This window comes from Lampetra planeri, unplaced genomic scaffold (genome assembly GCF_965212315.1).
Source record: "Lampetra planeri unplaced genomic scaffold, kcLamPlan1.2.h2 scaffold_731, whole genome shotgun sequence".
NCBI classification, from domain to species: Eukaryota; Metazoa; Chordata; class Hyperoartia; order Petromyzontiformes; family Petromyzontidae; genus Lampetra; species Lampetra planeri.
Window position 1 is genome coordinate 15,837 of NW_027615553.1, and position 23,996 is coordinate 39,832.

At 44.6% G+C, this 23,996-nt stretch overlaps 2 protein-coding genes and 1 pseudogene across 2 annotated transcripts; 2 read left to right on the forward strand and 1 right to left on the reverse strand.

The window, feature by feature from the left end:
• Positions 1 to 980: 980 nt before the first annotated feature.
• LOC144741817 (transmembrane protein 120A-A-like) lies at positions 981 to 4,198 on the reverse strand (annotated as a pseudogene).
• A 1,218-nt stretch (positions 4,199 to 5,416) lies between these two features.
• Positions 5,417 to 11,108, forward strand: GDPD1 (glycerophosphodiester phosphodiesterase domain containing 1). Its single transcript, XM_078624314.1, has 10 exons — positions 5,417 to 5,552; positions 5,633 to 5,675; positions 6,431 to 6,566; positions 7,321 to 7,366; positions 7,483 to 7,604; positions 8,062 to 8,151; positions 8,430 to 8,563; positions 9,878 to 9,937; positions 10,182 to 10,233; positions 10,974 to 11,108. Exons 1-10 carry the CDS (start codon positions 5,417 to 5,419, stop codon positions 11,106 to 11,108), a joined length of 954 nt encoding a protein of 317 aa, XP_078480440.1.
• Positions 11,109 to 17,849: 6,741 nt separating this feature from the next.
• LOC144741819 (protein yippee-like 2) lies at positions 17,850 to 21,051 on the forward strand. The gene is made up of 4 exons (XM_078624315.1): positions 17,850 to 17,975; positions 18,666 to 18,709; positions 18,980 to 19,088; positions 20,938 to 21,051. The coding sequence occupies exons 1-4, from the start codon at positions 17,859 to 17,861 to the stop codon at positions 21,049 to 21,051; spliced, it is 384 nt and encodes a 127-aa protein (XP_078480441.1). The 5' UTR covers positions 17,850 to 17,858.
• The last annotated feature ends 2,945 nt before the right edge of the window (positions 21,052 to 23,996 follow it).

Consider the following 23,996-nt stretch of genomic DNA (forward strand, 5'->3'; position numbering starts at 1 on the left):
TGTTCACAATGCGGAAGGAAACTTTACGCCATGTAGGGTCAGACCAACTCAGCACTGAAAGCGGGGGGGACTAACTTTTCAAGGTTCAAAAATGTGAACTAGCACTAATCTTTTTGGCTATTGAAAAAAAACATATGGGTATATTTTACATTATTTACGTTACATATTTTTTTTCGGGTTCGTATAAGCGCATTTAAATCGAGATGAAGCATACACGTGTTTTGATATGGACTGGCCTAAACAGGCATTATCTAATGTCATTGTGCGCATGTAACCTGCCATAACAATATCTGCTGAGGTTCTGCAGGGCAAAGGTCTTGGTTATGCAACCCTGCAGCCAGTAGAACAGACCTGTAGCCCTGAAAGTCGCGTCAGTGACCCTGAATGCCCCTCCTCTTCTTTAGTGTGAGGACGAAGGATATATGATTTGATAGCAATACAATCTGTGACTTTTATTCATTTTCAGCCTTGGCTGATCTCAGCAATAGCAGCAGCAGAACCTTTGCACAACTTTTTTCTTCAACATTATAATGGTTAAAAAAAATCTCTAAAATCAAAATTATTTTTTTTGGCAGACAGAAGTGGATCAACAGTATTCATTGTGCAACATCTGTCAAATAAAAGCAACAACCATCACTGAAAATTAGGAAGACATGAACAAAACAGAGAAATATATTGATGTCTCTAGAATGTGATGGAGTGCAGTACAGCTATACTGCAATGCAGAAATTAATAATAAAAAAACAAACACAAAATATACTAATATATTAATGCATAAAAACATACAAGAAGAAACACACAAGGGTGTGTGGGCATAATACAGCTTTTAAGTGAAATGTATTCACTGTCATTCATTTATATGTTTGTGGGTCATGTTTTTCATTTACCACCCAGTAGATTTTTATAGTACATGTACAGAAGGGAGGACAATAATTTGAGCATGTTTTGTTTTATTGATATGATCGTCATTAATATTTGCATCAGGCGCTCTTTGGTTTCTGTTTCCTTTTCTTGAACTTCTGATGGACCACAGCAACAGTCGTGAAGAAGTTTCCAGTAAACAGAATAAGGAAGCACAGACCACACATCAGGACCTGGCAGCACATAAAGAACACAATGACAAATATTTAGGATTGTTTATTTGTCTTAATTCATGACAAATAATATTTTCTCCATGAAAACACAAAATAATATAAATCTTCTTGGCCAAATATACCCATTGAATCTGAAAGGTTCCCTATGCCTCCTTTTTTTATTAATCATGTTATCAGTACTCAATCTAAAGAGAATTGGTGTGTATTTAAGACAAAGCTGTGTATGCTGCCCGTTATATTTAAAATAAAAAATGCAGTACAAATTTCAAGCCCCCTAGAACTAAACTATGTAGCTATAAACTAAAAATGTCTCACTGTAGCCTTGAATATGACATAGATCTTTAATACTGAATAAATGAGAGCTGGACTCTTATCAATGAAAAAAGCAAGGTAAAAAACAAAGGAAAAGAAAAGAAAGTGTGAGTGTTTTGTGGAGCGGAGCTGACCTGCCATTCTTTACAGTCTGGGAGCTGAGCCATCCTGAAGAGAGAGAAGCTATTGTAGAGCTGCCAGAACTACAAGACAAAACACAAGGTCTTTCGTGTTTGCCTTGTTGAGAAGTGGAATGACATAGATTCAACTACAGAGACCCACTTGAGGCCTGTAGCTGTGTCAAATTATAAATGTGCAAGAAAATGTACGGCACAGAATGACATCAGCAGTTTTTATCAGCTTGTCTGTGTAATCCAGTCTAAACCATGACAAAGCACAGTCTTTAATGCTGTTAATCATCTGCACCGCAGACTGTACTCACATGACCTAAAAACAGGAAGGGTAAAAGAAACGTCAGCCCTTTCCACATCCACGACTGGAAATCCCTCTAAAAACAACAACAACAACAAAACAGACTTGAAGAAATGGTGCATTGTTGTTTTATCATTTTGTTTTTTCTATAAATAACATGATGTGTCTGTGTTCATTGTCCTTGGTGATTTACAGTCAATCTCACCCACAGTCAGATCCATGTTGTGTCTTTCACCGAGAGCTCGCAGCCTGTACAGACACCCACTCTGATAATAGCACTGCAGACCACTGAACGAAGCCTGCACGTTCCACACAACAGAAGAACTCACAAGACCATAACAAACTCATTTCTTTTCAAGTTTGCTGCAGCTTAACCTCACTTTGATACAGGGAATAGGCGAGGAACGGTTCCTGAATATCTTGTACTGGCTGCCGTCTGGCCTTGGGTGTGAAAGGAAGCAGATGTTAATATACAGCAAGAACTGCAATCCTATCCACAATCATCCTCAGCAGCTCTGGATTTTGATGATACATTTTTCCTTATTTGCTATTTTCGGGGATTTTATTCTCTGCTCTAGCTCACCATGTCAGCATGACGCCAGACAAAAAAGCTGAGATGTAGTGATGGAACACCCACCAACCTTTGATCCTGTGACACATGAGGCACATGTTATGAAAATATGAGTGAATACTGCTAATATACATGTATTAATGTTAGTAGTGAAGTATGGGACGGACGGAGAGGTGTCAGAGCTGACCTGGAGCCATTGGTGATGAGGATACTCTCCCTGATAAGTTAATGTACAGTAATACCACACCAGCAGGAAATTGAGGATAGCATCAAGAAATCTAAAGTTACGGGGAGGAAAAACACAAGTGCTCGATTTGGACATACTGTACATAAGACAAAAGCCACTGTAACAGAGAGGATTTGTTGTTGTTGATGTTTACCTGTAGTTTTACAAAGCCCTAGCATGTGAAGGACAATAGCAGCGCGATGACAGTGAGATACAGCTTAAACCTCTCATAGTCATCCTTGTAGGCAAACCTGAGGAGGACGAGACAAGTTCAAGACTTTATTCTATTTTATTATTTGTATTTTTTAACTTGAATTTTGATCCATATTAAGACAGCTCAGTTGCATGAGGTCACAGTTGCTATTAATTCTTGACAGCATCTGTTCTGATTTCTGTCATATTTTCAATCCACTGTTGATACTCTGGTGGGGATGAACTTTAAACCTGGAAATGAACCTGAAAGTTCAGGAATTCACTGATCTAGAGAAATGAGCAGAAATTCTGCTGTATTTCTGTTCTATTTTGACATGAGATCACTTCGAATTTGACCAGAGCATCAGCGATACATGGTGATAAGTAGCATCCAGAGAAGCACGAGCACAAACAAAAAACAAAGGCTGTTTACTTGGACTGTTTACTGAGGAGGGTGACATTCACATTTCCCAGGACCAGACGGAGGTACAGCCTGAAGGGCAACAGTCATCAGAAGGTCAACTTATATGATACAAGCAAGGCATTCAATGGGGAATTGTTTTCCAAATTAGGAAGTAAATTTAAGCCATTACCCATTTTTCTTGGGAAGGAAAGCTTCCATCTCAAAGAAAGCATTCGGTCGCGTCATGATTTTCTCTTTTATGTCATCCAAGGTCTTTGCATCTTCCACTGAAAGGCCTGTGCAGCATCTAGCAGATGAGGCAAAAACACAAAATAAGTTCACATTATAATGTACACGTACAGGATGTGTGTGTGTGTGTGTGTGGGGGGGAATTTCAGGGTCAGCTGAGGTGCATTCATTTTCCCTTCCTGTGATTTCCATTATATTCAGTATAAATGTTATGGGACTGTGTCCATGCACATGTGTGAGTTTCTTAACTGATGCTTTTTCACGAGACGGGACGTCTCCTTCAGTCTCTTTCGCTGAAGGGAAATGGCAGAAGAACAGCTGTTTTGCAGTTTGGAAATTTCATCCAGTTTCTGCAGGTACATCCTGTGTGTCTCCTGAGATGGTAATAATACATCATTATGTTTACAAGGAGCACTCAGTATTTCAAATTCTCCATAAGATATTATGGTCATACAGTCCTGACAGACGACAGACTCACTAATCCTAAACACATTGTGGTTTTACAGATGGATTTACTGTACATCTCAGGATATTTCATATACTGTAATATCAAGTTTGAACAGCAGGTACAGGGTGTGTTAAACACTATTTACACATTTTCACTGGGATAATCTTTTGATATTGTCGACAGATTATGAGCCAGCTCCCACCTGAGCATGTTGATATTCTTCTTCCAAGCATTTCCACTCCTCCAGAATGTCTGATAAACCTCGAGACATGTTGTGAGCCCTTCACAGTTCACTCGATTCTTCAGCCACCTGAAGAAAACCAAGCAAAACAAATTGAAACACCAAGAAATGACGTGCACTTTATCAGAAGAAGAAGTCTTCAGGGTGTGTATCTCATGTCTATGGTTGATTTATTACACAGAGTGAACTTTGACTGGTACTAATGTGGAGGATTTTGACTTGGACATTGCTCTGTCGAGGTTGTCACGTTGTACTATGGAAAATGCAAATGCAAGATTCTGCAAATACCTCTGAGCCATATGTCGCTTTTGTGTTTAAAATAGTAACCTGTCGGGCAGCACATCCAAACATTTGCAGATTATTGCTCATCAGCAACAGCTTGTGGGTAAATTAAGGTTTCATGATTTAACAAAGATAGATAGATAGATAGATAGATAGATAGATAGATAGATAGATAGATAGATAGATAGATAGATAGATAGATAGATAGATAGATAGATAGATAGATAGATAGATAGATTGATTGATTGATTGATTGATTGATTGATTGATGATTGGTTGGTTGGTTGGTTGGTTGATGGATTGATTGATTGATTGGTTGGTTGATTGATTGACTGATAGATAGATGTCAGTGTTGCTGTGTTTTTTTGGAAATGGTGCTGTTATGTTGATCTATATATCTATATCTGTTTTGAAATATACAGACAAAAATAGATACAGTATATGACATACAGTATATGGATGTGTAATTCTATTGCACTTACCGCTATGTTCAGTAGATGGCGGTAGTGCTCCTGTTCGCTGTTTTGTTTTTTTTGCTTTTACAACTACCAGTAAACCGGGCGTAGAAGAAGAGGCGGTGCTACACAAACCAGACGCAAACAGCGGCGGGGGGCGGTTTGTTACGATCAGCTGATGGTACGAGTACAGACCGGAGTAGTGGTGAATAGTTAGTACTGTGACTCAGCTGTGTTTCAAGACATTAACGGACTTACCACTGGGATATCGAGCTTCTCCCAGCCCCCAGAGTATAAATACAATTTGATGACAAAGGTAACATTTAATCTTTCAAACCCGACCACTGACTCAGCTAACATTAGCCCGGTTTAGCTAACCGCTTAATGCTATTGTAACTGAAACACAGCGTCCATTGACAGCGTTTTGTGAATGGCAGCACTTAAATCGGTTATTATTATGATATATTATTGACTGTCGGTGTGTGTGGTGGGTTCAGCATCCTGACAGGAGATGTGTGCCGCTGTGTACGTCCTGTCCACGGTGACGGGTTATGTGCTCACCTCCGCGCTGCTGCTCAAGTGTCCAACTCTCCTGCACCGGAGGAAGCGGGAGGCTTTCCGCAGCAGACACATCTCCCATCGTGGAGGTCGGTCAGTTGAAATACTGTCTGACTGCTCAGTGGCAGAACACAGACAGGCCTGACAAACCATGTTTTTTGGATCTCAGGAGCAGCTGAAAACCTGGAAAACACCATGGCGGCTTTCAAACAGTAAGGAAGGAAATGGGTCATAATGGCACGTGTAAATTCACTTTCAGTGTGTGACTTGTGATTTTGTGTGTGTGTGTGTGTGAGACACTTGTGATTGTGGGCACTGTGTCATCTGAGCTTTGTTTGTCAAGTGACTTCAGTTTTTTGCCTGACTGTTTGAGAAGAAGTGTAAGTTTAGTTGTGTGACAATGGCTTTGTTTTGAGAAAGAAGTTGAACCAGGGACGCACTGGTAATCTGGACATTCTGGAGGCGTTCACAAGGGCCATCTGATGAACAGCAGGCATCGGATGGCCCAGTACACGGTCGCCTGGTCTTGTCTTATAGTGGCAAATTCCAGGACTGTTTTTTCATCCCAGTTCGTTCCTGAAGGGAACTGAGTTGCACTTGGCCTTTTAACCTTTTTATAAATTTATCTTGCTGTAAATGCCCTTATCTATAAGTGACCAATCAATACAAGGTAGAAATAAAGTGAGACGCATCAAATGCAGAGAGGAATACAAGCAAAAATTACACCCTCCAGGTAAACGGAGTGGATGATCTGATAATGAATGATATGGATGACTAAGAACATGACAGCGACTAAAGCCTTACTTTCCATCATATATCTCGTTGACCATCTCTGGTGTCCATAAATCACGTCCAAATGTCAGCGTTGGTATATTTGGACATTTTTATATATATTAGTCCACAAATGAAGGTCAATGCCGTCTGACACATATTTATACTTCCGTGTGTGTTCTTTTGGCCGATGTAGCGCAGTGGATCTTGGCACAGACATGCTGGAGCTTGACTGCCACCTGACAAAAGACGAAGAGGTTGTGGTCTCACACGACAGAAACCTGCAGAGATCTACTGGCATCAACGCCTACATCTCCGACATGGCCTATGCTGTGAGTAAAGGAAGTTAAGGAAACACTTCAGTGCTCTATATTTAGTTACTGTAAATAGACAGAGGAGTTCCAGCCACAGCTGAAAGAAGTTTGAAGATTCACTGCTGCACCTTGAAACAGTGTCAACTGTGGATGTATAAAATAATTCATGAGTTAATACTTGCATTCATAGGAAATGCTAATACACACACTGAATGAAGTTGTCTGAATAATAAGCCCACCCACCTACTGAACCATTCAACCTGAGTACATGAGGTAACGGCATTGATGGATCATGTGCGTTGTCCTGACTGAGTCACCTGATGGATTTTTGCCTTTTTGGAAAAAGTTTAATTTCTTGGAGAGCCTGTACATCACCAGTTGCTCTTTTACAATTTCTATTCAGTGCTATAATCAAATCTGGTTTTAAGTGATGAGCAGACATAACAAACAAATTTTAATTCAATTCAATTCAATTTATTTGTATAGCCTAACATTACAATTTACAATTGTCTCGATGGACTTTACAGTCTGCACATTGCTACACCCTCTGTCCTAAACCCTCAGTCAAGGTGAGGAAAAAAACTGCCCCAAAAAAAAACAGCATGAAAATGATACTAAGATTTGTCCTCAACATAACCATTGATAGATGGTTTCACATTTTATTGAGCTGTGTCCTTCGGAGGTTCCGACCACCGTAATTCATCGGGACCTTCACGTTTGATGAGTAATTACTGTTTGTTTTTAACCACTGGTCGCCGTCTGCGCTTTGCAGGAGCTCCCACAATACCTTTGCAAGCTGGGTGTCACTTTTCAAAAAGGTGAGTCTATCGCTGTGCTCTGTTTGCAGGATGTGATGTTTGTCCACATTCATTCCCCTCCAGCGACCACAGTTCCCTCCAGTACCACTGGACGCTGACCTTTCTTGTCTCTACAGAGTGTTTCTGTGAGGGAGGAGAGGACAAACGCATCCCTCTGCTCAGGGACGTATTCGATGCGTTTCCTGACACCCCGGTCAACATTGACATCAAGGTCAACAATGACACACTCATCAAGAAGGTGAGCACATCCGTCGCTTTTGGGGCTTTTGTCTTGTTCTCCCAAAGTCATGTTTGGCCAAATCATATAAATATCTGCCTAACTGGCATTGTCACAATTTTCTTCATTGATTTTTCCCAGTCAGAAATATACATTTTTTTTAAATTAACAAAATTAACGTTAAAAAGTTAAAGAATAGTTTAAAAAATAAAATGAAGAAGACTAAAAAGTAAAAAGAAAAGAAAAAATACTGAAATTAAAAAAATCTGTATTTTAGTTTTCTGTGGTGATATCTATCAGTATTTTTAACCTCCTATTTGCATTTGATAAAGACAGACTTTAACCGACTAAGCCACAGCACCCTGTGCTCACTACAGATTCTGATTTAGAACAGACTTCAAAATATGTGTGCTTTTCCTTCAAAATAACTCATTTACATATGTGTATGCTCATTGTTAATGATGCGTTAATGTGTCAGGTGTCTGAGCTGGTCATGAAATATGACAGAGAGAGTCTGACTGTCTGGGGCAACGCCAGCAACCAGATCGTGAAGAAGTGCTACAGAGAGGTACGTTCACAAGATGCACAAGATGGTGTGAGGTGGCTTCTGTTGGTCATGGAAGTGAATCTCCTCTGACAGCCGATAGATAGATAGATAGACAGATCCTTTATTTGGTCTCACAAGAGAAATTCACATTCACAGTTCCAGAACAACCTGCCAGCTGTAATAATATTCTTCTAGTGTAATGTTTGGGGGGGGGGCGGTCACTACAAGTGCTGAATGTGTCAGTGGGAAACTGATGAAGGATGTGAGCAGTTGAAAAGGTGTCTCTGTGTGTTTTGCAGAACCCTCGTATCCCGGTGTTGTTCAGCTTTCCCAGAGTGTTGCAGCTCTTAGGCCTGTTTTACACGGGTCTTCTCCCCTTCGTCCCCCTGAAGGAGCAGTTCTTGGAGATCCCCATGCCCTCCATCATTACCAAGTAGGTGGACGTACATGGTGTTGTGTAACAGTCCTCACCCGACATGCCAGATGGGATCAGTCTGCAGAAGCATTTGATAGCCTGAGGTCAAAGGTCAGGTTGTGTGACAGAGGGTTTTGACTTGAGGTGCCCCTCAAGTCCAACGTAAACTGGTCATCAACGCAGTGATGTGCGGTGACGTTCATGTCTGGTGACCACTGACTTCATCCCAACCCCATCTACAAACATCTGAACCTACAGTTGGAGCTGATTCACCATCTGATTGTCAACAGTCAGAGGTAGGAGGAGTTTAGATCTGTAATCCTCCATTTGTAAAGTAAAAACAAATGGATGCTGACTGGACTCACTGACTGTAGATTGGAGCTGCTGTCACTGATTCTGACTGAGGAGTCTAGAAGAATCCCTGGGCTCGCTACATCCCCCTAGCATGAGGCAGGAGAACTGCTGCCTCACCTAGTGTCTCCACAGCCGTTTTATGATCGCTCAGCACATGAATGGTGATACACACACATACCGTTGACAAAAAAACACAGAGACATCTGGGGACTGACTTGATTGTCGAGCTCCAGTAAGGTTCAGACCGCTGGTGGGTCACCACATGTCACTTCTCAGTGTTTCAACAAGAAATGAAAATTCAGTGGTTTGAGTAAAAACAAAAATAACAACAAAGAATCTGTTACATGTTTTTCTTTCCTCCCCTGACTGCACGTCACTGTCGACACACGACACGGTCTCCTTGTTTTAGTGAGATGGGCACTTTAAACCAAAGTGAGACAACCACGTCTCAGGAAATGTACAAACTATTCAACTATGTTATTAAAAACAGCCAATACAAACAAAAGGGTTTTTTGGGATCGTTCAAAGCAATGTATTGAAAAACTGAACCGCTGACAAATGAAGTCTTGATCAGTTTCCTCCAAAGAACTGAACTTTGTAAAGAAAATAATGGACTAAGCTGTTTGGTCCATGAACCTGCCTCGTGTTCATTCGATAACCTGTCACACTGTCCTAGTTTTCTGGGTCATGTTTGAAAGACGATCTCACTCACTCATTGAGCGATTAAAGGAGACATTCACACCATGTGTGAAGGGCGTGCGTGCATGCGTGCGTGCGTTGATCATAAGGATCAAGGCCAGAGAGCACACTGACCAGTCATCTGACCACATCATTTTATGTGGTTCCGTCTTCTGTTGTGGATTTTATTTGATCCGTAAACTTTGTCTCCTTCACACATGTTGAATCCTGGAGAAGGATTTTTATTCTGGTTACTAGAAGTGTGCAAATCCCGTTAACAACCTGTGTTTTGTGCTGCAGAATTAAAGAGCCGGACAATATAACGAGGAGTCAGCGCTTCTTCATCTGGGTAGCAGACACGTAAGTGAATCATCTGTCTCAATACTTTGTGCTTTACCGCTGTAGAATTAAAGTCTTGCGCAACTGTACTTTCTCGTCATCTGAGCAGCTCTTTGCTGCTCGTCTCTTGTAGTCAGAGGAGAGCGGGGACACCGCTGATGTCTCGGTGTACAATAAAACACAATAACGTGACTGTTAAGGAGGATTTCATACTGGTGTGTGTGTGTAGTTGCCTTCGTATGATGGGTGTCTGCTCCTCTTGCAGCTTGTTGATGAGGAAAGCTCTGTTTCAGCATCTCACTGCCCGAGGAATCCAGGTGAGACTCTTTAAAACTCTCACAACAGCAATGATCTGTGGGCACGTGTTATGTTTTTTTAAAACTAATATTATAAAATACAAGATGGCAACACAACAAGCAGCCTGAATGTCACTGAAGTCACATTTTTCACATAATATTCATTTCAAATTGGCATGGAATTCATATTTATCCTCAGATCTCGATCTTTGTCAACCTACAAAATCTTAGATTGTTACATTAAGCGTACACTTGGAGGATCCAGTTGCTGGCCGGTCAAACTAAACTGCTAAAGTTGAGTGCTGTTGAGTACTCTCCATAATCTGTTGAAATTTAACTAGGCGATATCTAATCTAGGCGATAAAATCTACAGGCGAGAGCGAGAGAAGAAAAAACCAGCAGATGCTTTGTCACACACACACACACACGTCAGGGTTTCATCTGTCTGGCTCATTAGCATTTCACTAGTCTGACAATGCACTGAGGCGGAGGAAGTCAGACTGAGATCCAGCTCGCAGAAGACAAAGAAAACTGTCGTCATATTTTCTGTTCTTGTCGGAAATTTGGACTCAGGCTCGTCCCCACTAGCTGATCCACCATTTGCTGATTTTTGTACATGAAGAACCGACTCCTCATACATAAGAAGTCGTGCCCAAGCTACATCGCCACCTCTCCGCAGTGGACGGCCGAGTTTGAGAAACGTTCAGAAACGGTGGACAGAGTCGTGTCGGTTGTAGTAACTGTTGGAGTCTTGGTTCCAGGTGTACATTTGGGTGCTGAACGATGAGGAGGACTTCCAGAGGGCATTTGATTTAGGAGCCACTGGCGTTATGACAGATTTCCCCACCAGACTTAAGGACTTCATGGACCGGAATGGCATTTCTAAGCCGCAGTGACCTTCCAAAAGCACCCACCACCACCACCACAGCAGCGATTTCCCTTTTGACTTGACCGACCTGCCCAACCAACCAGGCGCCCACTTTGACTGCATGCATTCCAGCGGGGCTGGCCTGCCCTTTACAGTTGGCAGGGAACACCTGCTCTGTACCCGGCTACACTGGTAACACACACCTGTGTCTTTAAAGGGCATGTACTGTATCTGCCATATAATATTATCCTCCTTTGAGTTGTGTTCTTCTTTTTACCCCCATCCCCAACCATGCACAGCAGTGTGAGTCTTGTGGGTATTTCTGTCTGTAAAATGGCGACTGAAATTTAGTGTAGAATTGCAAAATTGCAAAGACTCTATTGTACGTATTTGAATGCCTTTAAAAATATAAATGACATTTGTTAGTATTACTGGATCATCATTCAAGTACTGTGGTTGAACACACCAGCAGATGCGGCTGTGACTCTGATTATTGTACCAGCTGCTTAATACGTTTTATGTGATTTGTTTTGATTGCTTTGTTTGTTTGTCATACACTCCTATCTAGATCAATGTAATAAACTGTGTTGTCATGAATACAACAAAGACACATGAAGCACCAGTTAGACTCATTATCAATCAATGTGAGTATTGTGAGTATTCAGGTGGGCAGTGCCTCTGCACAAGAAAATGATATTTAACAGTTGGTTGTACTCTTCAAGAATAGGCTGTGTTGAAAGTGTGTTTGTATGTTTGTTTGTCACGCTGCTTCTCCTGAATCAACTGATAGAAAAAGTTGTTTCTGTCAATGAGTATTTTTTTTTTTAATTGTTTGTGATGCAGCCATCCATTTTTAAAGTGGCATTGACACGTTAATTGCTTTTAGACTGAAATGAGGCATACTATCAATGTGTGGATGTTGCCATTTTAATGTTTTTTAAAACTCATGACGATGAGACGTGAATCACCCATGAATGTAGGACAGTTTGAATGTACCATCATTTGAGTGTTGTACATTATGTTGTGGTAAGATTTCTTCTGTTGGATTTGAGACGTTCATGTTCATGCTGTTATTCAGTGTAACATGTATTTGATATTTGAAATGTTTATTTGGCTTCGCAAATCCTCATCGACTCGGATTATCATATAATCTACCAATATTACACATATTTCAGTTATTAAAATAATCCGTGCAACACCGGTGGTTTGCAGTTTGGCGTGTTATTATGCATGCATATGTGAGTATTCGTTCAGCTGTTGGTGCCATTAAAATGCATCACCGATCATGAAAAATGGTATTTTATTGACAAATGATTTATATATATATATATAGTGGAGTGTATATTTTTTAACTGAACGTTCATGTGATTCGAGTTAGTGGCAGGTCAGTGTTTGTGCAGCAGGTGGCGCTGTGGACTTGATTAAAGTGTTGTGTGCATGCAATGTGTGGTATAAACCAAGTTGAAAGTTTTCATTTCTAACAATAATGTTGCGTCTGTCTCACTCTGCAGATTTTCTTTCATGAAATTATGCAATGCACAGCTCTCGTGTGCTCTGCAGATGATTTAGTACAAAATGTGGGTGTCCAGTCACGTAATTGGTTAATGGCTGCTGCCTGCAGCCAATAAGCACAGTGTTGCTATGGCATGTTAGAATGTTGATTGCACGAGCGTCCCACTCACAGCATCTACAAGCATAAAAGGAACCTAACCTACCCTAACCTAAACTAAACTAACCCTAACCTAAACTAACCTAACCTAAACTAACCCTAACCTAACCTAACTGAAAGGAATTTAACTTCCTTTGATGCAAAGGTCCATGGCGGCAATTGTCTCCTGCTCCGTCCCTCTTCTCTGGCTCTGTATGTGGCAAAAATCCAAACCGAGCTTTAAGTTCTGTGTACTGGTACATGTTTGTGTCACACAGCCGTTTCTTTGACGTCACCGCGCCCGCCTGGAACCAAACCGAGTCGAGTCGAGTCGAGCTGGAACTGTGAAGTGGAAAAGCACAGGCTATAACTAGCTAGCATTTGAGCTAGTCTCTCTCTGGCTGTGTTTGTGTGTGTGTGAGAGAGAGAAAAAGAAAGAGAGAACTTCAAGGATTTGTTAAAATGACCATGGAATTAACCACATCGGCGTACACTGTTCGCCTCTCTTAGAACATTAGACGCCACACTTTCATAAAACAGCTAACTGCCTATTTCATACCTAAAAACATGTTCGGGTGCACCAAGAGGCAGGGAATAGAATGTACTGAGTTCATCATTTCCTGGGGGTAGACGCGGACACCCCGACCCCCGCCTAAACTTGCACACCCCCTCACACAGCGATCTAATGCGTCTTGACGCCCCTCGCTGATTGGCTGAGACGCCTGTCAGTTATTCATGAAGTCATCAGTTGCCAAAGATCTTGCACTCAGCTGGGAAGATAGTTCACTTCCACCGAAGCGAAGATGTCGTGGTGACGATTGTATGTTTATTATTATTATTATCATTATTATTATTATTATTAAGCAAAAATGTATTATTTTCACATTAGCACACACAGTTAGGAGCTCACGACTTGTTGTATTTTGTGGTAAACATGCATTTTAAATGCCGAGGGAGTAGTACTGTGGTTACAGCACCCGAGGTAAAATAAATTCATGTTGACGCCCAGGTTTTTGCATCAAAGATATGTAAAAACTAGAAATAGTACACTAATTGCACACATCACATATCACGAGCTAGTGACTCCCTTTCAAAACAAAGAACCCGTTTTCACTCTGAAACTGTTTGTCTGCGACTACGGCAGTAGTCAGACGGAACGCTCTTGCTCCGGCTGGCCGCGTACACACTCTTTGTCTACCTCCTCTAAACTCTGCTGTGAGCATCGTTACGCGTCAAAACATTGTGTCTCTGCAGGACTAAACAGGGCCGGAGAGAACGGGAAATTAGGCTGGAAAGGAATGCGAACGGGGCTGTAGGATTGGCACTGTCTGGAGGAAAACGAGGTACAATTTCCAGGCTTCGGGGAGATCCCTTTTTACGTTCCTTCAAAGGTAAAAGTATTTCCCGCTGCGTAATTCTCACTTTGGTGCATTTGTTGTTACGCACTGTTTTCGTATTGTCCTGATTCCAGGTTGTTTATGCAAGCATGATCAGCCCGTGGAATACTTCACTTATGTTAACTTGGTACACCGCCGGCTTATGCAGTAATATACCGTATTGTCTGACTACTGAATCCTGACAGCGTGTAGATTATCAGGTTGGCAGTTTTCATCAGGACACATGATGATGGAGGCTGTCCGATGCGCCATCATCCATGTGCGCGCCTCAAGGTGATCGATGTGATCTATGTGATCAATGTCTAGGTCACTCGTGATCATCCAAGCCATTGCAGATGTTAAATCCTTTATATGAGTGTGTGTGTGTGTGTGTGTGTGTGTGTGTGTGTGTGTGTGTGTGTGTGTGCTGAGCTAAGGCATCCCTGCCATCTGGGCTCCATGTGGTGGCTGAAATTCTGCCCTAGATAAGCTGTGCCACTGCCTGTGACCTGATTCACACACTGGAAACCACCAACCTCTGACTCTGTATTGGTGTGTGTGTGTGTGTGTGTGTGTGTGTGTGTGCACACCAGGTGATGTGTTCATCCTGTCTATCTCCACCTCTCCCCACGGCGAAGCCCTTTTGACTCTTTGCGGTCCATTTCCCCTGCAGAGGCTGCGTGCTGATAGTTATTGATCATCTGCGGTGGGAGGTCAGAGAGTGAAAGGTGATCTGTACCCACACCACCTGTGTACGTAAACAAGTGTTGTGTACGTAAACAAGTCGCCCACACACTTTAGAACCATGGCACACAACAATAATCACTAGTACCAACAAGGATCATGAGTCATGTTTCACCCAAGCTTTCTTACAACTTGCGGGATGGAACACACAGACCTATCAGGGCAATGACACACACACACACACACACACACACACACACACACACACACACACACACACACACACACACACACACACACACACACACGCACACACCTGGGATGGAGATGAGTGACAGTGGACATGTGAGCAGGCAGAGGAGTCTGTGCCGCTGCAGTCGGTGATGTCATGCTGCTGTATGCTGATGGCCAAACACTGGACCAGGAACAGGATGAAAGTACACGAAGTACTGAGTGTGTTGGTGCAGCTTGTGGGCAGCATTAGACACACGCTGCTTCTTCCCCCTCTCTCCCTTCATTTCGTTACTTTACTCTCCTCTTCCCCTCTGTTTTCTCCTGCTCTCGATCATTGTCAACAGCAGCAGCGGCGGCGGCAGCATCAGTGGGTTACGTAACAAAGGCTTGTTTTTTTTTTTTTTTTTTCATATGTGTGAGCTCTTTTGGCTGGTGGGACTCGTGGCACGTAGTCTTTTGTGATGACCCTCCGAAAAGACCAGAACGGACAGCTGGGTGACCTCCAATGCAGTGCAGCTCCGCTGATGAATAGGCAGAGTGACAGCGTAAAAAAATAAAAGTAACAGCAGGCAGAAAGACAAAGTGACAAACATGGAAGACAGATGCTGAGGTTGTGTTTGTGAACCAGGAGTGGGACTTCTGGTAACTTCTCAGTGTCGGTTTCAGGTCACAGGTCTGTTTAACTGTGCTCTCCTACTCATACTTATTCTTTAGTGTTTTTCTCTTCTTTTATCAAGTTTTCCATCTTCTTTTCAAACTCTAAGGCTTATGTCGACCTCGAGGGATATGAGGACATAGCTTTTTTTTTTTTTTTACTTGTATTTGTCTTTTATTGAGGTTGAAGCACACTGCCTCTTTGGGTCCCAGCTCACGTCATGAAATAAACCTGGAGGAAAAAGTTGTTACAACTGACACAAGAACTGTGTCCTATTTTCAGCTATTCAGGTGTGAAATCATGAAGTGATTCTGTTTAATTATCATCTGGGCTCCAAACCTCCTCCATGGTCTCTATTATAATTATAATTCTCTCTATAAAAATGTTCAATTAATCCTTTTTTTTCTATCACAAATATTACAGCTCCTTACATGTGGATATGTTCTTAGCTCCTCTGATGATAGTAAACTGAATATCTTTGGTTTGTGGACATGAAATGACATTAGAGGGGTCAAAATCCTGGTTGTCTGCCAATTTAAGGTAGAACCAACTAACTGAGTAAATAATCACCTCCACTCCACTGATGGAACAAGGCGTTTTAGTGACAGACTGGACTTGGATCAGCTCTCCTGTCCGTGCCTGCTGCAGATGACACACACTCAGAGAACTCCTCATGGATTATTGGTGACCCCTGAGGAGATGTGTAACATGTGTGATACTATAATCCCGCCCTGCTGTTGTGGTTTCGTCGACCGAGAGCACACAAGTACGTTGGATGTCTGTGGCGGTGTCCCTCGGAGCTCTCTGATGGCCGAAGTAAACATGTCCGACCGAGAGGAACAGTCACATTTACATTAGGTGGAAGAAGACGTGTCGTACCCGCGTCATCTGCTGGTCACTGAGATCATCTAGTTTTATGACATATTCAAACATCTGACATGAGTGAATCATGTAATAGTAATGATAATAATAAGTGGGAGTTTAAAGACTCTGGGATCATTTCTGTGTTTTCTGACCTATCTAATCTATTTCAGTGCTTTAGATCAGTCGTACTGTACCTTTTTTCTTTTTTTTTTTTACTAAACAAACGTCCTTGTGTGCTGCCATGAAATGACAAAGAGGATAAAAGGCTTTGGGTCAAATATCACTGTGTGTGTGTGTGTGTGTGTGTGTGTGTCAGGGGTCAGTGCTGACATCTGTACTGAGTGTGTCTTTGTGCCCGAATCCCACGCTGCTGGCTCTGGTCAGAGGGGAGAAAACAAGGGCACGTTTCAACGCCGTATTTATTTGTATTCCACAGTCCTTCCCATCAGCACCGGAGCCTTTATCAGACTCCGTCTGAAAACAATCATACCAGAGCAGTTCAGTAAAGTTGTTTGTCCTGAGACCTCATGCTTCCATCCAGTATTTCATGACTTTTTCCAGACGGTTCGACAGGAGGGAGACGCCGTCGTGAGCTTTGTTTTCCCGCGGCTGCTTTGCCCTGAATGAATCTGGCCCAGTGAACAGATTTTGTCAATGTGAATGATACTGCCAGACGTTCAGTCCACCTCCGGCTCAGATACACTTCTCCTGCGCCGGTTAGTCAGAACATGCTCCTGTCATGCAGCCTCCCGACCTTTGGGAGGGATATCCAGGTCGGCCCGCTAATCTTCTCAGTCACCAGGACACAGGCTCGCTCTATTTGGACACCGTGGAGCGAGCAGAGCACGAGCCTCGCCGTTGTGCTGGACTAAGCAGATTATCCCTGCAGCCTCACAGACTTCCACACGGTACGTGAGCTAGCTTTGTGTGCACTGAAAAGACTCGGTTCAGTGGAAAGAGCCACACGTTGGTCTGAGTCTGAGCAACTGCGAGAGGAACCCCCAACGTGGCCAAACAACCTCTGAGCTGCTCCTGTGTCGCGTCTGCTTGTAAACTTGAAAACTAGTGAGACCAGAGCAGGATCGTCGCTGCTTTTGGGGGCTACCAGCAGGTGGCAGTGTGTAATCCAATCAGCAGTCAGCACCTGTGGCTAAGACAGCAGCTGTTGTGTAACCCCACTCTTTTACCCCCGCGGTCCTCAGGTGTTCGCCTCCCGCCCCACCGCCCACCACGGCCCTCACCTGTGTGTTGCGGTGCTTCCCTTGTGAGCCGACCTGGGCCGGCAGCCCCTTTTTGCACCGCCCGCCAACCCCGCCCATGGTCAGAATGACGCGCTCCAAGACCTTCCAGGCCTACCTGCCGAGCTGTCACCGAACCTACAGCTGCATCCACTGCCGAGCCCACCTGGCCAACCACGACGAGCTCATCTCCAAGGTAACCAGCGGCAACAGCGGCCCTCCGCTCCAGTGACTTCACCCGTCTCGTTGCCTCGGTCCTCCCACGTAGGCGGCTCATTATTACACTCCTCATGTGTTAAGACCTCACCCCCCTCGTGTGTGTGTGTGTGTGTGTGTGTGTGTGTGTGTGTGTGTGTGTGTGTGTGTGTGTGTGTGTGTGTGTGTGTGTGTGTGTGTGTGTGTGTGTGTGTGTGTGTGTGTGTGTGTGTGTGTGCATCACGAGGTGCAGGGAGGACGAGGAGTCATAAACAGCAGATTAAACACCTGTCAGCTGCTGCCGCGCCATTGTCTGTGGATGGATTATGTTCTAAGCTGGTTAGCGGATTGGATTAGGAACGAATATCACTTTTTACATGCGCAATGATGAAAATACCGCTCACCTGCAAAGAACTGCTGCCGCCGCATTCATCTCCTGAATGTCTTTTGTACTGCAAATCATGACCTAGTAGAAAATAACAGCATCAGTCGGGGTAGCGGGACTTGCAGGTCGATGTCTCCGATGAGTGGAAAAAGTAACCTACAAGTCCAGTAGCCTACGGTTGAACCCCCCACCTATCAGGAGCATGATGGCAGCGCAGACTTTGTCTCCTTTTAAGGGCGTTAAATCAGCATGTTTGCCTTTTTCCTCTGGCTTTGTTTCAGTGTTTGTGTCTTCTTGTCTCTGCAGTCGTTCCAGGGCAGCCAGGGGAGGGCTTACCTGTTCAACTCAGTGTGAGTGTCTTGTTTTTCTCCCGTTTCTGGAGCCTGACGTCGCGTGTCGTCCTCATGTATGTTGGATGGAGGAGACGAGCGATCGTCCGACACCAGTCGCATGTCGTTACGTGTGTGTGAAGTGGATGTGAATTCAGCGTGAAGATGAGCTTTGAACCTTTGTGCGCCCTTGTGAGTGGGTGTGACTCATCGTACAGTACAAGTTATCGCTCGTGTCGCGTGCGCGGGACTGTGTATCGTCCCACCGACGCCCGTTGTCCTTCTCCTCAGGGTGAACGTAGGCTGCGGCCCCGCGGAGGAGAGGGTTCTGCTCACAGGCCTGCACGCTGTAGCAGATATCTACTGTGAGAACTGCAAGACGACCCTGGGCTGGAAATACGTAAGTGTCCCTTGGCGAACGTGCTGCCCAGACTCAAACCACATCCAAGGATAGGACAAATCTGGAGGTTGTTATAATAGCACACCCTAATTATATTTGGACTGCCTCCTCTCTCAGGGTCAGAGCTCTGATCAGCAGTATTAGATCGGACACGTAAGGTCTTTGTGTGTGCCGTCGGACTTGAAGGTGTGCGTTTTTTCGGCGGCATTGAGGTGTGAAGGGCCTCAGAGGTGTAGAGGTGTAGAGGTGTAGAGGTGTAGGGTCATCGTAACCGACGGACGTCCCAGGTGAGTTAGAGGAGGGCCGCGTGTGTGTCTAGTCCAGGTGGTATTTTAGGTCCTGTGGGCGACACACACATGTTGGCTGTCTTCATATATCGGCAGTCAGCTGTCAGCGGTGAACCCCCCATCAGCATGGCAGTGAGAGCCGCCATTATGCGGCACGTGACTCCGTCCGTAAGATGTTGACACACTGGTGAACACAACACCCTTGTTGTTGGGCGTCTGAAAAGGTCCTTTGACCGGCTCGCTCTGCCCCCCCCCCCTCCACCCCCACTGTAACATCCACTGCTTCGTGCCAAATGTCAGCCACGCTTCTTTAACCTGTTACAGTACAAATAATTTGACTTAGGACACCTGGTAAACCTTTTCCATGACTCGTCTATTTCTTTCTGGCCTGTGTCTATTCCTGTCACGACCCCCCCCAAGGCAGAGAGGCGCACACACAAACACGAAATGGGACTTTATGGGGAGGTGCCATTAATATCAGTTGCAGCTGTGTTGATTTTCTACAGCGGTCGAGGTTCTGGGGAGATGCCTGAGCTACGGCACTTCCACACCGACAAATCCAATAACACGCGTCTGTAGCTCCGACCCAAAATAAGGAAGCAGGAAGAGACTGTCTACTGGAGACTGAATACGTTTTACAAGATACGAGTTCTATGAAAATGATGGTTTATGTCTGAACAGGAACTACATTATATGTGTTATATGGCTCTAATCCATTTGTTGATACTATTTCAGCATTTGAAAATAATAAACCGTCTTTTCCTAATGGGACTGTAACAGGAAGCACCTCACGGTACATTTTCTTAGATGAGTTTCATTTTACTCAGCCAAGAAAATAGTCCACCTCGTTAAAAAAAAACTCTTGCTATTGTCTGTAATTTCCCGTGAAAACATTGCTGAGTTACAGACACAAGTGGAATCATGTGGAAATTAAACAGTGGTGGACCAAGATGTGACCCTTGATGGACCCCTAATGGAACGCAGATTTAATGCAAACAAAGCAAATTCAAGTAGGGTGGGAAGAGAATGAGTGGCTGTGGCTGGAAGGCATGAACCGCGTTCAGGGCCAGGAAGAATGATCACACGGTCGGCACCGAGGTTCACTTTCACCTCACAGAACAAGTCTAGGTCACGGTGGTTCTGTTCAGTGTGTCTGGAGGTTCTTAAAGGTCACTTTCATATTTTCCATAGGAAACTGGGGCGACATATCAGAAGGACTGAGAGAGTTTCACAGTTTATATTTGTGCCCTTCTGGATTTGCCAACAATATTAACGTCTGGAGAGACATTCATGCCAACACGAGGCATTCAGCCCACTTAGCGTTTTGGTTTTGCCGTCTCGTCTGCAGGGTTTAGTGACTGGCCGTTATATAAGCAGCAGCTTCGTAGAGCCAGGAGCTGAGACGAGCCTGCACTGAGTCAGGGATGTTCATCGGTAGCTCAAAGGCCCTCACCGGCGGAGGATGCTCTTCATGCCACTTGTGTCCTTTCTCTGCCCTCTTGTCGTACAAGCATGTTATGTTCATTCACGGCGGCTCCTCTGTCCTCTGCTGCACCCTCCAGGAACACGCCTTTGAGAGCAGTCAGAAGTATAAAGAGGGCAAGTTCATCATTGAGCTGGCCCACATGATAAAGGACAACGGCTGGGGACTGAGCGACGAGCAGCCGGGGACATGACTGCAGTGACGAAAAACGTGGAAGGGAGGGAGGGAGGGAGGGAGGGAGGGAGGTTGGGTGGGTGGGTGAGCGTGTGGCTTTGGTTTGGCTGATTTACCATAAACCCTTGTTAACTCTCTGCCCATCCCTCCCCACAATACCTCTGGATGTGCACTCATCACAGTTCCCGACATCCCGGCATGACGGAGAGCGACTGGGCTGGATGAGCGTCCAGCGACGGTAGACGAGACATGGTCCTCCAAAGATAATGGGCTCTGTTAAAATGGGTGGGGCTCTGTGGTTAGCAGTGGTTCGGTCTGACGCCAGTCGACCTGGTGGGGGGGTTCGTCGCCCTCGCTCTCAGAACATGGCCCCAACATGAATGAGATGACCCAAGATCATTCTAGCAAATCCAGCTGATTGGGGCCGTGCCAGCTGCGGCCTGAGCACATTAGTGTCTGCTGCTCACCAGGCGGGGGGGGGGGGGATGCTGATCCGGTTATGCAGTGGCTGTCATGGTGCCTGGCTGCGATCCACCTAATGTCTTGTCTTGATGCAGGCCAGGAAGGGCAATGTTAAACTCTCCCCGATCCTCTTTGGTCATGTCCGGGTGTCGTTACTCATCACATCAGCGTGTCTCAGGTGGACTCGTTTTTGAGAGTCCTTCTGTAGTTTGTAGGTCAACGAGCAAAAGTCCAGGAAGACTCCACGGGCTCATCGGGCCAGGACCACTGGGTTCACGGTTCAGGGACTAAGGTGATGACGGGTCCTGAAAGAGAGCACCTCCCCTGATGACCCCTGACGACACCACCCCTGTTGTCATACAGCTGCTCTGAGAAGTGTGTAGATTAGTTCGGTGTGTGTTTGTGAGAGCAGCTTTCAGTCTTGGAGGACTGTTGTTTTAACACTTTCTGGCCATAAAACAACAACAACATCAGAACCACCGTACACGGCAACTTCCTCAATGTACTCCACTGACCCGCTGTTCATAGGCTCGTCCTTTGTCTCAACGTTTGTTGTCCTTATTCGGACCGTCTCCCTCGGTTTCCTAAAGATTCTCCACCTCCACGGGTAATACTCAGCTGAATCTACTGTTTTCACATGAAAAGGAAACGTTTGGTTTCAGTGTAACGACCAGTCGCAGTGCGTTCGCCCTCCGTCAGGAAATATCGTGTGTGTGGCACGAGTAGCGTCACAGATGGTCACTGCGCCGCGGACACAACCAAAGAACCCACCCGTCAAATCCCAACTGACCAAACTAAAGATCTGGTTTACGCTCGGGCAAAGTGTTGCAAAGACAAGGGGCGGGTGTGTGTGTGTGTGTGTGTGTAGCTGAACGCCAAGGTTGTGGATAGCCTTTCTCTGTGAGATAGTATATATATACAGTATATATGTATGATGCAACATGATTTTTGTAAAGATCTTAATATATGGATCTATTCTATTGCCTCTACCCTTCACGTCAACCTGTGTGTTACAGACTGTAAATAGGGTGTCGTCTTTTATCTGTGATCCACACGATGAGGAATGAGTATGATTTAGGTCATGTCAGGCTTCTCCGGTTGGCTGTACAATACGACTTTTTTACTGAAAACCTTTTGATTTTCATGTATTTTGTAAATGAGGATGCTGATGTCGACTGTGTATCGTTGGATCTTCATCTAATAAAATGAAACCTGGTATCTGTGTGGATCATTCTGTCTGTGTCCGACTGTCGTTACACGTTCTCAGGCCAAACGTACGTGTGCTTTTTAATAGATCTGTCACCATAAACTTGTTTCTCTTTTAAAAACGTTTCGTTTTCTCCTTTAAAAAACAAACTCTGTGCCGGTCTGTGAGGGAGTCACCGTCACCACAAAGGATCGGGAAGATGCTGTTTACAACACAGCGACCATAATCTTCAAGTTGTCACAGATGAAGTGTAGTGTCGACACGCTGTGGTGTCAATTCGTTCTAGAAAATGTCCAGCCGTTGTGATTTCAAAGGCCCCAGCGGACATTCTGTCTCAAGAAGGATGAATGGTGATGGTTTTGCCGTGGACCTCAGCCTCCGTGAACGGACCGGCGGTCAGAGGACGTGGGCACACGGCCTGGATGCTGACGACGTCTTATTGTCCCCATGGTAACAGCAGCATCACGTGTTACTATTGGAAGAACCAGAAGCTTGTTGTGTGTTTATCCTCGCTCACGCTGATAAACGATAGACCAGAAGGATGAATCCCACCTGTTCATCGTCGACATCATCACCCTTTTCTCTCCCTCCCTGTTGTGTTGTTTCCACTGATCCTCCAGGGCTAGTTGTTTTTTTTTCTGTCTCTCTCTGTCCGACTTGGCCAACGCACTCCAAATCTCACTGCAGCAGATGGTGTCGTGTTTGCACTTGGCCAGGTCTCCTAGCAACCTGATCTCTCTCTCATTCCAAATCAGAGGAAAGCAGAGGAGGCGTGGGTGTCATACACTGTCTGCGTCGGCCATGTCCAGCCCTCCTCTGAATGACCTGGCTGTCCCTCTGTGCTAATGTCTATATTAGTCTCTCTCTCTCTCCAGAAGTAGGGCAGGGGGCCTGACTGTCTGGATTACTACACATGTGCATTGATTAAATTTAATGTGTAAGATGGGCAAAATGAACACGAGCAGGAAAACAGAATGCGAAATGCAAACATATGACCTAGATTTTACAGATGCTGTGACGGCTGGGAAAGATCACTTCTGGGTCTGTAGGGTTTGAATCGTTCCTACATTCACGGTATTTACAGCAGCTGAGGCTGTACGTGTCCGGAGCTGTCGGCCTCATAACAACACGCCATCAGGTCGTAGCCCAGAGACGCGCAGCTGCTGAGTCGCTCCACACGGCCCACGTCCATAAAGACAGCAGGGCAGATGAGGACGGGTGCCCTGACATGACGTGCCTCTTCCATACAGCGCACGCACACACACACACACACACACACACACACACACACGCCG

Coding starts and splice junctions, on each gene's coding strand:
- GDPD1 (XM_078624314.1), top strand. CDS start 5,417: ATGTGTGCCGCTGTGTACGTCCTGTCCACGGTGACGGGTTATGTGCTC. Junction 8,152..8,429: donor TGAAGAAGTGCTACAGAGAG/GTACGTTCACAA, acceptor TGTGTTTTGCAG/AACCCTCGTATCCCGGTGTT. Junction 9,938..10,181: donor TTCATCTGGGTAGCAGACAC/GTAAGTGAATCA, acceptor CTCCTCTTGCAG/CTTGTTGATGAGGAAAGCTC.
- LOC144741819 (XM_078624315.1), top strand. CDS start 17,859: ATGGTCAGAATGACGCGCTCCAAGACCTTCCAGGCCTACCTGCCGAGC. Junction 17,976..18,665: donor ACGACGAGCTCATCTCCAAG/GTAACCAGCGGC, acceptor TTGTCTCTGCAG/TCGTTCCAGGGCAGCCAGGG. Junction 18,710..18,979: donor GCTTACCTGTTCAACTCAGT/GTGAGTGTCTTG, acceptor CCTTCTCCTCAG/GGTGAACGTAGGCTGCGGCC.